The sequence below is a fragment of the Corvus kubaryi genome, unplaced genomic scaffold (assembly GCF_017639235.1).
Source record: "Corvus kubaryi isolate FWS band 111438036 unplaced genomic scaffold, C.kubaryi_AGA036_p1.0 split1-131, whole genome shotgun sequence".
Taxonomy (NCBI): Eukaryota; Metazoa; Chordata; class Aves; order Passeriformes; family Corvidae; genus Corvus; species Corvus kubaryi.
The window spans coordinates 30,020,575-30,035,883 of NW_024582073.1; the positions used below are offsets into that span (position 1 = coordinate 30,020,575).

The 15,309-nt window shown below is 42.5% G+C and overlaps 1 protein-coding gene across 2 annotated transcripts in view; it reads right to left on the reverse strand.

Annotated features, from left to right (window-relative positions):
* Nucleotides 1-941: 941 nt before the first annotated feature.
* DNAAF9 (dynein axonemal assembly factor 9) overlaps nucleotides 942-15,309 on the reverse strand; it is a 67,408-nt gene continuing 53,040 nt past the window's right edge. For both annotated transcript variants that reach the window (XM_042053758.1, XM_042053759.1), the window contains 8 exons: nucleotides 13,142-13,277; nucleotides 12,710-12,796; nucleotides 11,168-11,274; nucleotides 10,407-10,481; nucleotides 10,055-10,254; nucleotides 8,372-8,437; nucleotides 7,935-8,028; nucleotides 942-6,490 (listed from right to left, as the gene is read on the reverse strand). In XM_042053758.1, coding sequence (XP_041909692.1) covers nucleotides 6,378-6,490; nucleotides 7,935-8,028; nucleotides 8,372-8,437; nucleotides 10,055-10,254; nucleotides 10,407-10,481; nucleotides 11,168-11,274; nucleotides 12,710-12,796; nucleotides 13,142-13,277 — 878 coding nt within the window. In that variant the 3' untranslated portion in view covers nucleotides 942-6,377. The remainder of the gene's footprint in view (nucleotides 6,491-7,934; nucleotides 8,029-8,371; nucleotides 8,438-10,054; nucleotides 10,255-10,406; nucleotides 10,482-11,167; nucleotides 11,275-12,709; nucleotides 12,797-13,141; nucleotides 13,278-15,309) is intronic.

The following is a 15,309-nucleotide window of genomic DNA, read 5'->3' on the forward strand; positions in this document are numbered from 1 at the left end:
GCCCCCTCCTGTCAGGGACTTGTGCAGAGCCACAAGGTCCCCCCTGAGCCTCCTTTGCCCCAGCCTGAGCCCCTTTCCCAGCTCCCTCAGCTGTCCCTGCGGCTCCAGACCCTTCCCCAGCTCCGTTCCCTTCTCTGGACATGCTCAATGTCTTGTCCTGTACCTGGAGAAGCCAAAACCACCCCCAGGACTGGAGGTGCCCCAGCAGTGCCAGCACCACCCCAGTGCTGACACAGAAATTCCTGATTTACAGGTGGGAGCTGCTTTCCAAACCCAGCTGCACAGCAAGGGAAAATTCCTGGATTTCAGTCCAGAGTCCATGCCCCAGAAGCTGCTGGTTTATGTGCACACCTGGAATAAGCAAAGCAGGCTGGATTTAACAGGCTGGTTTTACATAACCCCTTCATAAAAACCGAATCGAGCACAAAACCGCCCCGCAACGAATGCAAAAGTGATGGAAAACAGAGCCAGAAAATCAGCTGCAGGCTCAGTTGAACCAGCAAGAATCTGATTCACGCTCAGCTCCTCAGGGAAAGAAGGGCAAGGTGGGATTGCCCTCCCCATGGCAGCCGGATTTTAGATCCATGGATCTTGAAGCTGCATCCTCATTTGTGTGAGCACAAGGAGGAAGGTTTAGCTCCTGTATTTGTAAATCTGCAAATATCAACTTACGCTCACAGCTGCTGAAAAACAGAGACAGCAGCACGAGGCAGATGAATCTTCTTCTAGTTTGAATTTTACCCAATTAAAAGCCAGAGCAAGAAGGTCTAAACCTAAAATAGCGGCTAAAAAACCCACAAAACCTTAAATTTTTGTATTTTAATTTGAATACAAACTACTCATCTTTCTACCAGTTTAAAGATTTTAAATACAAACCACTCAACGTTTAAAAATTCCAGTTTAGGAACCTGTGAGTTCATTAAAGGAGTCAAAGCCAGGCAGTGGATGGATACTGTTTATTGGTTCTTTCCATCACATCTGGAGTTACAGGTGTAAAAGTCACACAAACTGCAGGTATAAACATGTAAAACAATACAAAAATAAATGGAAAGGTAATTTTATATTTACTGAGTCAAGTTGTGTAATAAATACGAGAGGCAAAAAGCTTCAATCACACCATTCAGCTGAACTGAAGTTACAGTAGTGTTTGTAAAGAACACGTTTTTAACTTAAAGTTGCAAATATTAAAGCGTTGAGAACTAGTATAAAAGTGAATTTTGGCACATTGTAAAGTGAGAAGTGTTACGTCAGGATCTGGCTGTTGTGTAAAAATGAAGCGATTTCTCACGAGCTCTCTGAGGTACATTTTTAACAACCTAAGATTAGCTGAACCTTGTGATTCTAACAACTCACAGTTTACAATTCACTATACTAGTCACAATTTTTTTTCCCTTTTCAAGAATACCAAAGTATTCCAGAGCTTAAATCTGTGCAAATTCAGACAAGTTTCAATTAAAAAATAACAATAATTTAAAAAACCCCAACTTATTAGGGAACCCTTACATGCAACTTAACTCCTCCCTGCAAGCCGGTGTGTTAATTGCAAAGTGTAAAACTGGATTAATCCCAAATTGCACAGCTTAATAGGAAATACTCCCAGATTGCAGAGCAGCTCAAGTTGCAAAGGTTCCCCTGCTAAGTTTGTCACATTTGAACCCCTATAACTTCAGTAACTTCTGATCACACTCATTCTCGGTGAGGAGAAAGAAAAAAAAACACCACCACAAGCTGCTAACAAAGGTCAGCAAAGCGTGGAAACCCCTTGAGGACTCTTTAGCACTTCCCAAGCTCAGGAATGCCTGGACACAAATTTTCCAAGTACAGTAAAAAAGAAAAGGAACAGTGTAATGGCACTTTTGCTGTATCCAAACATCAGTGGGTTAGAAATGGTGCTTTTTTGTTGTTGTTGTTGTTGTTTTTTAATTATACAGTAGCAGTAAAACGTTCAAACCTCGATCCTTCGGAGTAGCTCCATCCTCACCTTGACTTCCAAGGAGTGAGGACAGCAAATCCCCTGGGATGGGGGTTCCATACAGTACAAACAGCTCTGACCAGAGTACAAAAGTTACACTCTTCTTAAAAAAAAAAAAAAAAAAAAAAAAAAAATCAAAAAGCACTGCTGATCGTTAGAATTGACTCCCAAAAAATCAGCAACTGCTCTTCAACAGCAGCAGCATCAGGCATTTACATATTTCAGTCCTCAAAGAGTTTTCTTTTCAACAGTTTAACCATTTGTGCTAATATTTGTCACTAGGTTAAAGTTTTAAGTCCTTTCACCAAAACTGTTTGTTTTTCTTTTTTCCTTTAAAAAAAAGGGGGGTGCAACCCCCGACATCCATTTATTTTGGGGAATAAATGGTGTCATCTGCAAGGCACTACTACATTTCAAGGATACCATTGTCACAGTTTCACTATTTCAGTATTTTTTCTTTTTCTTTTTCTGCTTGAAAGTCACAGTTCAAAAAATAAACAATAAAAATTGAGGTAATCAATTTCTTTCCATACCAAAATACATGAATTGAGCCAGTACCAGTCTGGTGAAAGGTCTTTGTAATACACAGCTAAGACCATAGAGCACATGCAGCACAGGAGAGGAGGGTTCTAGGCCTTTGTTCCGAGCTCTTCTGCTCCAGTTTTTAAGGAACAGCTCAATTTGCACAGTCACACACCAATTATTTCCTTTTTTTTTTTGTTCACAGGGCTTGGGAATTCCAGCTGCATCAGCCCCATCCATATTGATCTGAGAGCTGCACAAATTGGAGTTCTTAAAAAGAGTTCAGCAGAGCAAAAATCAGCTACAGCATCTTCATCTATTTTCAATCAATTGCACTTAAATCTACTCTTTTATCGACTCACAAGCTGAGACAAAGCCTCCACCACGTGCCTGCTGTCCCAACCACTGGAATTTCTTCCCACATCACATCCCACTAACTCTAGAAATATGGCTTTGCAGATGAGACAACTGGGACTGGAAAAGCTGGGTTTACACGGAGTTAATTGGCAAAGCAATTAGAATTGGGATTTCAATTTCCTAATGCCCCTTTTTATTGCAGTGCTACCACCAGAATTTCGGGGATTCCTAAAAATTCTGGGCTGTGAAATAATTTCATGCAACCAACTGGACTTAGTTGTAAACCCCTGCCAGCCCCCCCAAACCCACTGCTAGCTACCTTTGCTCTACAGGCACTACAGGATATTAAGACTAAGATTTAGCCATGCATAGATAAAACTCACGAGCTTTATCAGGATGCTCCACACTTGTGATCCAGGGAATACCCCAGGAAAGCCTAAAAACACAAACTAATTGCTGGCTTTTACTGGCCTCTAACAGGATACAAGTAGGGTTTTTTTTATATAAAGTCTCGTGGTGTGCAAAAAAAAAAACCAACATAAAATAAGATATTGAAGTCTTCAACTCAGCTTTTGAAATCTAGGAGGAAAGCAAGGAATGAAACCTTACCAATATTTCTATCCCAGCCTGCAGCACCTGGAATTCCACCTCTGCACTGTGGAACACCCACAGCACAAGCACCCAGCAATGAAGACCAAAACCACCTAAAATGTACTTCAGGTCGTTGAAATTTCACTCATTTCATATTCCAAAGGTAAAAAATACATCTCTTAAGTAAAGCATAAACTCTAATTTAGCCTCAGGTTTGATGGCAGGGGTTAAATCTCATTTTCCTGCCACGGGATGAGGCTGTGCAGACACATTTGAAGTATTTTAAGTGTCCTGCAAGAGATTTTTCATTCCATTTCTTTGCTGTATCACAAACATCTGGTCAGAAAGAAAAGCTGCACTTGCATTAAAAGACTGAGCTGTCCCTAAGGCAAAGGAATATGAAAACAAAGAATTCCTGATGGGCTGTTCTCACCTCAATTCTGAACACATGCATGCTACAATAATCTGCTTATTCAAATAAACTCCAAAAATTACCTGTAGGTAGCTGCTAAGGTACTTTATAACCCTTCAGTCAGTGATTTATAAAGTCTCCTCTTAAATTACACTGAATTAAGTCAGGACAGACAGAACAGCATTCCTGTTCTATCATTCAGGAACTATAAAAATTCTGTTGCAAGTACTTAAAAGCTGATTTCTCATCAGCACAGTGAAATGTTCCGGTGTGCAAACTCTTCTGGAAGCTCCACAAACAAGTTCCTGCCTCTTTCAAGTAACATCATTTGCTGTTTTTTACCTTTGGAAATCACTCATCTTCATGGAAAGGGAATTCTTCAGCTGAAGAATCTCCCCCTTCCCTTGCCTTGCTTAGTTTTTTAGGATTTCAATAGGAATCCTCCAGGGATAATCTAAGCAACAGCAAGGTGCACATTGCAGCCAGTCAGGAAATATTTTCCAGAATCCCAATGACAGCACCGGGAAGAAAATAAGATTTCTCCACTGATTTCACCCTGAAATGTATAAATATCTTTTCTTCTAAAAAAAGTCAGAATTTCAAGTGCAGACTCAAACTGTGCTGAGGTTTTCAGATGGGCTGTGCCCCTGGCAAATGTGGGGGTGGGAGTGTTCCCTCATCCCTCACTTTGGGAACATCCTGACAGCTCTGGGATTAGGGACTCTTCTGAGTTTTTCCCGCTGTTTCCAAAATTTTCACTTTGGGAACGACCTAGAAACTGTGGGATTAGGGACTCTGAGAAAGCGTTCCCCCATTTCTCGCTTCGGGAACACACCCAACAGCTCTGCGATTAGGGACTCAGAATGAGTTCTTCCCATTGTTCCCCCATTTCTCGTTTTGGGAACATCCTGACAGCTGTGGGATTAGGGACTCATCTGAATTTTTCCCACTGTTTCCACATTTTTCACTTTGGGAATGCCCTAGCAGCTGTGGGATTAGGTGCTCATCCGAGTTTCTCTCATTGTTCCCCCATTTCTCGCTTTGGGAACATCCCAACAGCTCTGGGATGAGGTGCCCATCTGACCTTTTCCTACTGTTATCCCATTTCTTGCTTTGAGAACATCCTGACAGCTCTGGGATTAGGGACTCTGAGAAAGTGTTCCCCCATTTCTCGCTTTGGGAACACGCCAACAGCTCTGGGATTATGGATTCTTCAGAGTTTTCCCCACTGTTTCCCCATGTCTTGCTTTGGGAACACCCCAACAGCTCTGGGATGAGGTACTCAGTTCTGAACTTTTCCCATTGTTCCCCCATTTCTCGCTTTGGGAACACCCCAAGAGCTGTGGCATTAGGTGCTCATCTGATCTTTTCCCACTGTTCCCCCATTTCTCGCTTTGGGAACACCCTACCAGCTGTAGATTCAGGGATTCTAAGTTTTTTAGTAATTTCCCCATTTCTTGCTCTGGGAACACCACGACATATGAGAGATATGGGACTTTTCAGAGTTTTTCCCATTGTTCCCCCATTTCTCACTTGGGGACCACTCCAAGAGCTGTGGGATTAGGTGCTCATCCGAGCTTTTCCCATTGTTCCCCCATTTCTCGCTTTGGGAACACCATGACAGCTCTGGGATTAAGGTCTCTGAGGAAGTGTTCCCCCTTTTCTCACTTTGAGGACAACCTAAAATCTGTGGGATTAGGGACTCTTTCGGATTTTCCCCATTGTTCCCCCATTTCTCGCTTTGGGAACACCCCAACCAACAGCTCTGGGATTAGGGATTCTTCTACATTTTTTCATTATTCCCTTATTTCTTGCTTCAGGAATATCCCAACAGCTCTGGGATTAGGGACTCTTCAGAGTTTTTCCCATTGTTCCCCCATTTCTCGCTTTGGGAACACACCAGCAGCTCTGGGATTAGGGACTCTTCTAGTTTTTTAATTATCCCCCCCCATTTCTCACTTTGGGAATATGCTGACAGCTGTGGCACTGGGGACTCTTCCAAGGTAACGTTCCCCAATTTCTCACTTTGGGAACACCCAAACAGCTGTGGGATTGGGGACTCTTCCAAGTCAAATGTTCCCCCATTTCTCACTTTGGGAACACCCCCAATCCCACATCCTGAAATCCCCCACTGTTCAGCAACCATTTCCAAGGGACGCCCAGGGTTTGTTTGATATCTGCACCACGGCCCAATTCCACAATTACATTCCAACCTTTTAGGAAATAAATCCAGTTTTGCTTCTTTTTCTCCTCCTTCTTCTTCTTCTTCCCACGTTTCCACCACAAGCCAGAGATTCCAGGTGATGCTTTGTACAGTCTGGAATTAAGGTGAAGTGGAAGCAAACCTGACAGTACAAACAGCTAAGCAGTTACCGTGTTAAATGCCAACCTTAGGGGAATGATCCCTTCGTTTGGGAAGGAGTGCTGAAAACAGACATTTCACTCAATTTCTCGTGACCCAGAAGGACAAAACAACATTTTTGGTTCCTGACACAAGGACAGAACCACCCAGGACCCACGTGCTTAAGTCTTCTGCTCAAAGAGATCGTGGTACTCCTGCTCCTCCAGCTCTCTGTTGTACTTCTCGATTTCCCTGTTGGCTTCTTCCAAGTAATCGTTCATGAACTGGTCCATTACTGGTTGGGAAAGGTGAAGGAAGAATATTTGTACAAATGGAATTTAGGAGAAAAGAACACCCAGGTTTGAAGGAAGTGCCAGTCCTGGGACGCCCAGTGAAAGCAGAAATTCAATGTATCACCCTCTGGGAGCCTGCAGGCAGAGCTACCACAGCTCAGTGTTCCCAAGGAATAAAGGAGCTGCACAAGGGATATTTCCCAGCCAGGAGGATGGATGTAAGAACAGCAGAATCATAGCAGGGTTGGATCAGATCTTAGGAGGAAATTCTTCCCTTTGAGGGTGGTGATTGCCCAAAGAAGTTTTTGGACTCCCCATCCCTGGAAGGTGTTGGAACAAGATCAGCCTTAAGGTCCCTTCCAGCCCAACCTATTCCGTGGCTCTGTGAACACATTTACAGCGGTTCTGCTGAAGCAGAAGTCTAAAACTCCACCCAAAATTCAAATCCCCCAGAAAGGGTTAAGCAGGGCCTGCAGCTTTCACTGTAAACCACCAAGGGAGAGGTGGAGTGAAGAATCCTGGAATGGTTTGGGTTGGAAGGACCTTAAAATCTATCTCATTCCACCCCCTGCCATGGAGCAGGGACACCTCCCACTATTCCAAGTTGCTCCAAGCCCCATCCAACCTGGCCTTGGACACTTCCAGGGATCCAGGGGCATCAATAACTTCTCCAGTGAATATTGAAGTCCAAGTTTGCTGTTGGGTTTCGTACCCTGCAGAGAGGAATTTTCTGGTTTAAAATTTTAAAGCTATGCCACAGGGCATAGAAAATAACTGTCCTTATTCCAAAGCAGCATCACAGAACCCACCTGGATTTTTGTCAAGTTTGGTTATGGTGAAAAATAAACCGGGAATATAAAACCAATTTGGAAGTTGGTGACCAAACCAAGAAAACAAGCAACAGAAAGTTATGAAAATGAGAGAATCACCGAATGATTAAGGCTGGAAAAGCCCTGTGAGATCATCAAGTCCAGCTGTTAATCCAGCACTGCCACAACCACCACTAACCTGTGTCCCCAGGTGGTGAGCAAGGACAACAGGAATACGCTGGAACCTTGGCAAGAAGGGCCAGGGCAATACTAAGAACAAAAATATGATTGTTTCCACTTGAGTGTGTGCACACATAAAATTACATTCATTTGGAAGTTTTATCAGTTGTGCCCAGGCATTCAGTGCTATTACAGCACTATTTGGTTTGAAAAATATTTCTTTGACAAGCTGTGGTCCAAAAATTATTCCCTGTGTGAGCTCATGGGCAGTTTGGGGTTTGTTTTGTTGGTTCCATTCTGCTGCTGAGATCTTATCTCTCAGAAAGGGTTTTAACACTAAGCTTTAGCTGGCAAGGAACTGGTTCTTTATCATATCTCCTTTGGCACTTTACATTTCAGAGCTGCAATTTGTTCCCTACTTAAAACCTCCCCCCAAACCCCCAATTTTAAAGGATACATGGATGATAATCCATTTTGTCACCAAAAAAATTCACAAATTGAGTCCCATTGTAGAAATAACCAGCTGGAAGTGGATCCAAGTGGCGTTTCACCTGCAGTAAGAAAGAATTTAAATTAAACATCTGTAGGGACAATCCTTACAAACTTAAACAGATAAAAGAAAATGGAAGGGCCATTACAGCAACCAAAGATGTCCAATTTTACACCTCCTGCTTTCCAGAGCAAACCTGGAGCTCTGAGATCAGATTTATATCTCAAATCCCTCCTGGACAGCTTCAGTTGTGCTCCAAGTACCTCTAAAGACAGTAAGTGCTGCAATAATTTAGTGCTCAGCACACTTGTTGTGGCAGGTGTGGCAGGTGCTCTGTCATCCAGATGGATATTTTAAGGGAAATCAGCCAAAAGAAAGGGGTTTAAGTTATTGCTTTTACTCACGTGAATGTTTTTTATTTCCTGAAGGGTTAACATTCCTCTGGTTTTCAGGGCTTTCCTCTGAGGTTTCTGTACGAAGAATGAGACTCCAGTTATGTGACTACAGAGTGACAATGTGATACCATACCTTAGTTAGATTAAAAATAAATTCAAATTAAAAAAAAAACAAACAACCCAAACCACCAAATAGAAACATGTATTTCAAAAATTATTTTCTGAAGTTATTCAATTCTGTGAAGGCACTCACAACTATGTTCTGAAAACAAAAGTAAAAATTCACTGATCTTACAGAAAACACTTAGAAATTAAAAATTCCTTAAGTATTTTAAACAAGACAATTTAAATACAGCTTTCCTGTAAGAAAACTGGCACAGGAACAGAAAAACAACTTAATTTTGAGTCTGAGAAATTCTGTAATCCCTTTCTTTCCTGCAGCATGTGGTAACTCTCAGAGCCATCTGAAACCCTCAATTAGCCATGACTGTACAAGAAGTGTTTATAGTCTTGAATTGCTCAAAGAGGAAACACTTCACACTTGAGATAAGCATTTGAAGTTCCAAGTTTTCATAAAATTTAAGTAGTGTTCCATAGAGAGCTTTTTTACATGGAAAAGCATTTGTCTCCATATATTACCCCCGTGGTAAGTACAGAGCATGAGATAATCAGCACAGAAAATGGATTAATTCCCTGAATTAATACAGGGGAACAGGAGATGAGAAGCTGAGCATCTCAGAAACTCAAAAACCTCAGAAACTTTAGAACCTTAGCAACTGCTCCAGCCACTGCTCCAGCCACAGTCTGCAGGAAACACTTTTCCCTTCCTACACAAATTCTTGGAGATACTGTACAAATCCTAAACTATAAAGAAGTAATCTGGAGCATTTTCAACTAACAGATGTTCCAAAAAGTTCCACTGGCACAGGTTTCCCAGAGAAGCTGTGGCAGCCCCTGGATCCCTGGAAGTGCCCAAGGCCAGGTTGGACAGGGCTTGGAGCAGCCTGGGATAGTGGAAGGTGTCCCTGCCCATGGCAGAGGGTGGGACTGGATGGGATTTAAGGTCCCTTCTAACCCAAACCATTCCAGGATTCTGTGATCTATGATTCTATCCATCAGCTGTGGCAGTCCCTGTGTGCAAACTGTGCCTTCTGAGCTTCCTACAACAGCCACATTCCGTGTTCCCTACTCCAGCTCCTACTGCATGGATACACCAGCCATGCAGAAGTACACTTGATTAATTAAGGATGACAAAATGAACAGGACTCTACCCTCCATTTCAGTGGATTACTTCCAAGGAGGTTTAATTCAGTGAATCAAAACAGATTTTCAGCTTTGCCAGTGTTCAGGTACTTCAAGATTTATTTCATAGCACACTTCAGCCCTTGGCAATCACAGCTCAGCTAAATCACCCTGTGTTTATCCTGGACATAATCCATTTGCTCAAGCATTCAAGAGCAGATCAATCCATGAATAAACTGTAGCAAGCACTAAAACAATACAGAGATTACAACACACATCTGTAAACTCTTGGTCCCCTTTCTGAAATACATTTGCACCCTTGAATGTCAATACCTTGGTAAGAAGAAAAAAGAGATGAAGAAACCCAAATGCTTCATGGAGACACTTGGATTTTTCCTTTGGTTGTTAAGAAATGCCAAGCACTGAACAAAAGGAAACCTGCCCACAAACCTGTTTTGCAGTTTCTCTGAGCCAATCTTTGATATCTTCTTCCTTCAGGGAGCAGCCAATGAACACAAGGAAGTATTCCTGTTGACTGCTGCAGTCTCTGGGATCACTTCTGGAATCAGGAGTTGGCCCCTCCGGAACAGGCACCAGGCTTAGGGAATTTGCTGATGTGTTGTGACAGACTTCAATGACTTTATCAGCATCTACCAAGGAGAAGACAGAAAGAAGGGCCTGATAATTGCTAATCTAATCTAACATCAACACTGGTGCAGACAGAATCCAGCACAGAAATACATTTTTGAATACCCATAACATGCAGTGTGATCACAACACCTCAGGAGTAATTTGCCCTTACCTGAAAACTTCACTTTGCCCATGATGTGATAGATGTTTCCAGAAAAAGGACTTGGCTTGAGCAATGACTTAATTGCTGTTTGAAACAGAAGACAAACAGATTATCTCAACTTATTTTTCTCCTCCTTGCTGCAGCTTCTGGTAAAACCTGTGCAACTGATCTCTAATCCACATCCCAGTGCTTCCAAGCGAAAAGCTGCCATGTCCCTTGGAGTCCCACTATGTAACACTTCTTTATTTTCTCATTCTTTGCTCTGGGGTTTGGGAAATAACATGTGTTTGGCATAAGGAACTCCTACAGTGTGTGTGGAAAGGAAAATCCTCCTCTCTGACACTGCTTGGCTAAGGAAAAGAGGAGAGGCTTGATAATGTATCTACTCTAGAGCTGAGCCTGTTTTCTAGTAGCTACAAAGAATTATTTGGCATAAAAAGCAGAAGCTGATGGTCACTTATAAAACTGTATTTCAACACTATCAAATACAATTAAACATAGAATAAAAACAAACATAGGAAGTTGTCTCAGTCCTAGAAACCAAAAATTCAGTTAGATTTTCATCTGAACAAAAAGCACGGGACAATTCTCCAGAGCAGACACTAAGGAACAGAATTTACTGTACTTTTAGGAAGGAAAGCTGAGTTTTCAATTAAAAGTTCACTTCAGCAGTGATTAAATAATTGTGTTACGTCAGTGCCTTCCTTCCCCTCTATCCCTCAGCATCCCAAACTTGGATTTCCATCAAGTCAGGCAAAGTTCATTGGTACCTTTACACTTGGTGACGAATCGTGTTTTCTCCAGAGGGCGACTGAACCACACACAGATCTGAACCATGGGAGGGAACACAGGCCCAGCCCCGTATGTGCCCTCGTACCTGGAGACAAAAACAAACACCTTCAGTGGACAGAAATCACAGGAGCTTGTGCTTCTCATCCAACAAACAACATCTGTTCTTTCATCACAGCTGAGCCTTGCTCTTAAGATGGAAAATATTGAGCTTTCTTCTCCATGAAAATGCTACCAACAGCATTAGGTTGGTCAAAGCACTCAGGATTCCTTTTTATAGAACCATGGAATGGTCTGGGTTTGAAATGACCTTAAAGATCATCCAGTCCCACCCTCTGCCATGGGCAGGGACACCTTCCACCAGCCCACATTGCTCCAAGCCCTGTCCAACCTGGCCTCAGACACTTCCAGGGATCCAGGGGCAGCCACAGCTTCCCTAGGCACCTGTGCCAGGGCCTCCCCACCCTCACAGGGAATTTTCCCTAATATCTAACCTAAATCTCTCTTCTTTTAGCTTAAAACTCTTCTCCCTTGTCCTGTCACCATCTACCCATGCACAAACTCACTCTACTCCTTTTTTATGAGCCCTCTGTAGGTACTGGAAGGCTGCAATAAGATCTCCCTGGGTGCTTTTGATGCTCTTCCTGCTGCTCTTTTTCTTCCACACTACCCAGATACAATTCTTGCATACCATCACCAAATAAATTACCAGCTGTCCAAAAGTTTGAAATATTTTCTTTTCCTGCTCTCTCTCTTTGGCTCCATGCAATCCACAAGCAGCTCTGACATCCCAAGCCTTGTGCTGGTTTACTCCAGCAGCTTTACTTGGCTACTTGCATCCAATTTAGAAGCAGATTTATGAATAAAGAGATGTATACCCATAGAGGACTGCAAGGTATGATAAATAAATGATGTTTCCAGCACAGAGACCGGTCAGCCAGGAGTTCTGATGGCTGACAGCTTCAGATTTCTGCCAAAAAGGTGCAGCACAGGTAACTGCAACAAGATGTGTGAAGAGCCCTGAGCCAGGAGAAACGTCTCGGTGTTCAGTGGAAAGTGTGGTGCCATGTGGGTTTGTGCCTCAGCCTGTGCCAAGGCTGTCAGTGAGGTTCCTGGGTTTTATGAATAATTGTTCTGCTAATGGCCAGACTGACAGAGCAAGTTCATTCCAGTAATGCTGAATAGCTGTCAGGATGAAATTACTCCAGTCATTATTGACCTCACCCATCCCAATCCTTCCCAGTTTATTCCCAGAGGGTTCTTGCCTATTCTTCTGGAAAGCAACAGTAATCTTGCCATTGATTTAAGTGGTGGCCAGAAAGGAGCCTTTTCCCCCATAAAAGGGCAGCAATCGTGTATCCACTAAGAATAATCATCAGCTCTCTTAAAAATGATTTACAAAGCTGCTGCCTGTTCCAAATGAGTAGTCTTGGAAAAAAAAATATAAATGAAGTCAGTGAAACATTTTAATCTTCAAGTTAATTAGAAAAATAGTTTTAATACTTCTCAGTCTAGATACTTGCCAGCCAGGGTACATTAAATATCGAGCTCTCATCATGTGAGGATTTGAAAAACTGCTTTCTGCGAGAATCAATTCAATATCCTCGTTCCTGTAAAGAGATAAAAATGAAGATTTTTAATTTTCTAAGTTAAATAAAATGGCCACTATCTACTGACATAAAACATAATGTGCTAGTGACAGTAAAATTAAGAGCACTTTTCCTTTAGTATGGCAGTAACAGTAACATAAATCACACTCTGCAAACAAAACACATTTCCTAATCCCCGTATTTATATGCCCATAAATGTAAAGGGAAAATCCCTTTTGCACAAGAAGCAATTAAGAAAAATCTGCATTTCCTTCCTATAAATCACCAGAGTAAAAGCAAGAGAACAGAAGTTTCTGAGTGCTCGTGGCCCACGTGCCAAAAGCAATAAATCCTGATTAACGTTACCTCGTTACAATTCCATTTTCTGCCAGGATGAAGGAAACTCCAGGATTTGCTGCTCGGATCAGGCTCTGCAGCTGCACGAGGAGTGGGTGCCTCTGCTCTGTGGCATGACTTGTGAAAACCACGTTACTCACCAGTCCTGTAGAAGGAAATCAGGGGATAATTTACACAGCTCAGGCTGTAAACAGTGACTAATAAACCATCCAGTGATATTCCAACCATTTTTCTCTTGTTTTCCTTCCCTCTCACTACATTCTTTCATTAAAGACAAAAAAAAAAAAATACACTACAACAAAAAAAACCAAGCAGGGAATCTTTCATCTAACAGAAGCCATTTAGACTCAACCCAAAGAATCAATTAATTAAAATAATAAATCCATACAAGAATCAATTTGAGCAGGACTAGCTTCAAAAAAAAAAAAGAACACTAAACTGTAAAGTCTCTTGGCAAATTCAACATGTAATAAGAGACAGCTAAAAATCACTATTATGGACACTCAGTTGCCACTTCCAAAAATAGGAGAAGGGTCTAGAGTTATTTTTTGTCTTTAAAAGACTTTAAAAGGGTATTCAGACAGCAAAACTGAACCCATGAGGCATCAAAAAGATAACAGAAAATCATCCAATTAATTTCAGTTATAGGATCCCTGCTTTCCAATTTTACATGATTTGAGTTTCAGCCCAGTTCCTCAAAGAAATTGCAGTGCCAGCACTGAGTGACTCCCTAGGATGGCTGTATTGTCCTGAATGTGTGAGGGATGGAGAGCAAATGGAAAGGAAACGGCCTCAAGTTGTGCCAAGGAAGGTTTAGATGCGGTATTAGGAAACATTGCTTCATGGAAAGGGTTGTAAAGTCCTGGCACAGCCACCCAGGGCCGTGGTGGAGTCCCCATCCCTGGAAGTATTCAAAAAACACGTGGATGTGGCTCTTGACACGGTGTCATGGGGAACTGGGCAGTGGTGCTGGGTTCCTGACTGGACTTGATGATCTTAGAGGTCTTTTCCAACCTAAAGAATTCTCTAATTTTACAATAAATGTTATTTCTTTGCTCAAGGTGTGCAGCCCTGTTCTGACACTCTCCTGTGACTGTAAGCAGAGTGGAAGGAAGAACAGAAAAACTCCAATATCCATGAACAACTGAGCCAGGATGCATTTCCTCTGCCTCCAACTATTTAAAGCAAAGATGTAACAACTGATCACACCTGATCTGCTGCCTGAAGTAATTCCTGGTCTTTACACAAGTCTTAAATCACATAAATCCATGCAGAGGCTACTCTACACACAAATTCCTGCACCAAATATTTCTGGGGCACTTCCATCATACCACACACTCCCAGTCACTGCTCTTTGCACTGACCCTTCCAAGCCAGAACTTTATTACAGCACAAATCTCCATAGTTGTATTTCTCTTCTTTTTTAACCTTGCACAGAAGTTTCCACTCCAATTTCAACAACATCCATGTCTTCTCCAAAACAAAGCTGCTCTTGGAGAAGAGGGAAAAGGGAAGGAGAACACCAAGCACCCTTTGAAATTTAAGCCACGTGCAGGCTTGAAATGATATCAAATTTGGGGATATTAATCATGAAATTAAAAGCATGAATAAGATAATCATGCCATGAATAAGCTAATAATTCCATCCCTGGAAATGTTGCAGGCCAGGTTGGACAGAGCTTGCAGCAGCCTGGGATAGTGGAAGGTGTCCCTGCCCATGGCAGGAGGGTGGAATGAGACAAGCTTTGAGGTCCCTTCCAACCCAAACCATTCTGGGATTCCTGAATCACCCACACCACCACCCTGTGGTTGTGCTACAGAGATGCCACCAACTCCATGCAACAATTGCCAGCATCATGCCTGGGAAAGTATCCGTAATTGTCAAAGATAAAGCTGGAAAAGCTTAAGTTAAAAAAAGATTCAGGAAAAAGCGTACCTATCAAGTCCCACACCTCTGCATCTCATCTCCTCCTCACCACCCCTGCTCCTTCTCCATCAATCTCCCCTCCCTTCGTGCCTGGCCCAGGGCACTACCTGTCATTCCTGACTGGAAACTCCCACACAACCTTGGAAGCAGGAGAAGCCTGCTCAGAGCCCAGGGACCTGCGAGCTCTGGCTCTGCTCACACCCAGGTATAAATCCTGGAGGTGTTGGTACCACACAAACATTGCCCTGTGC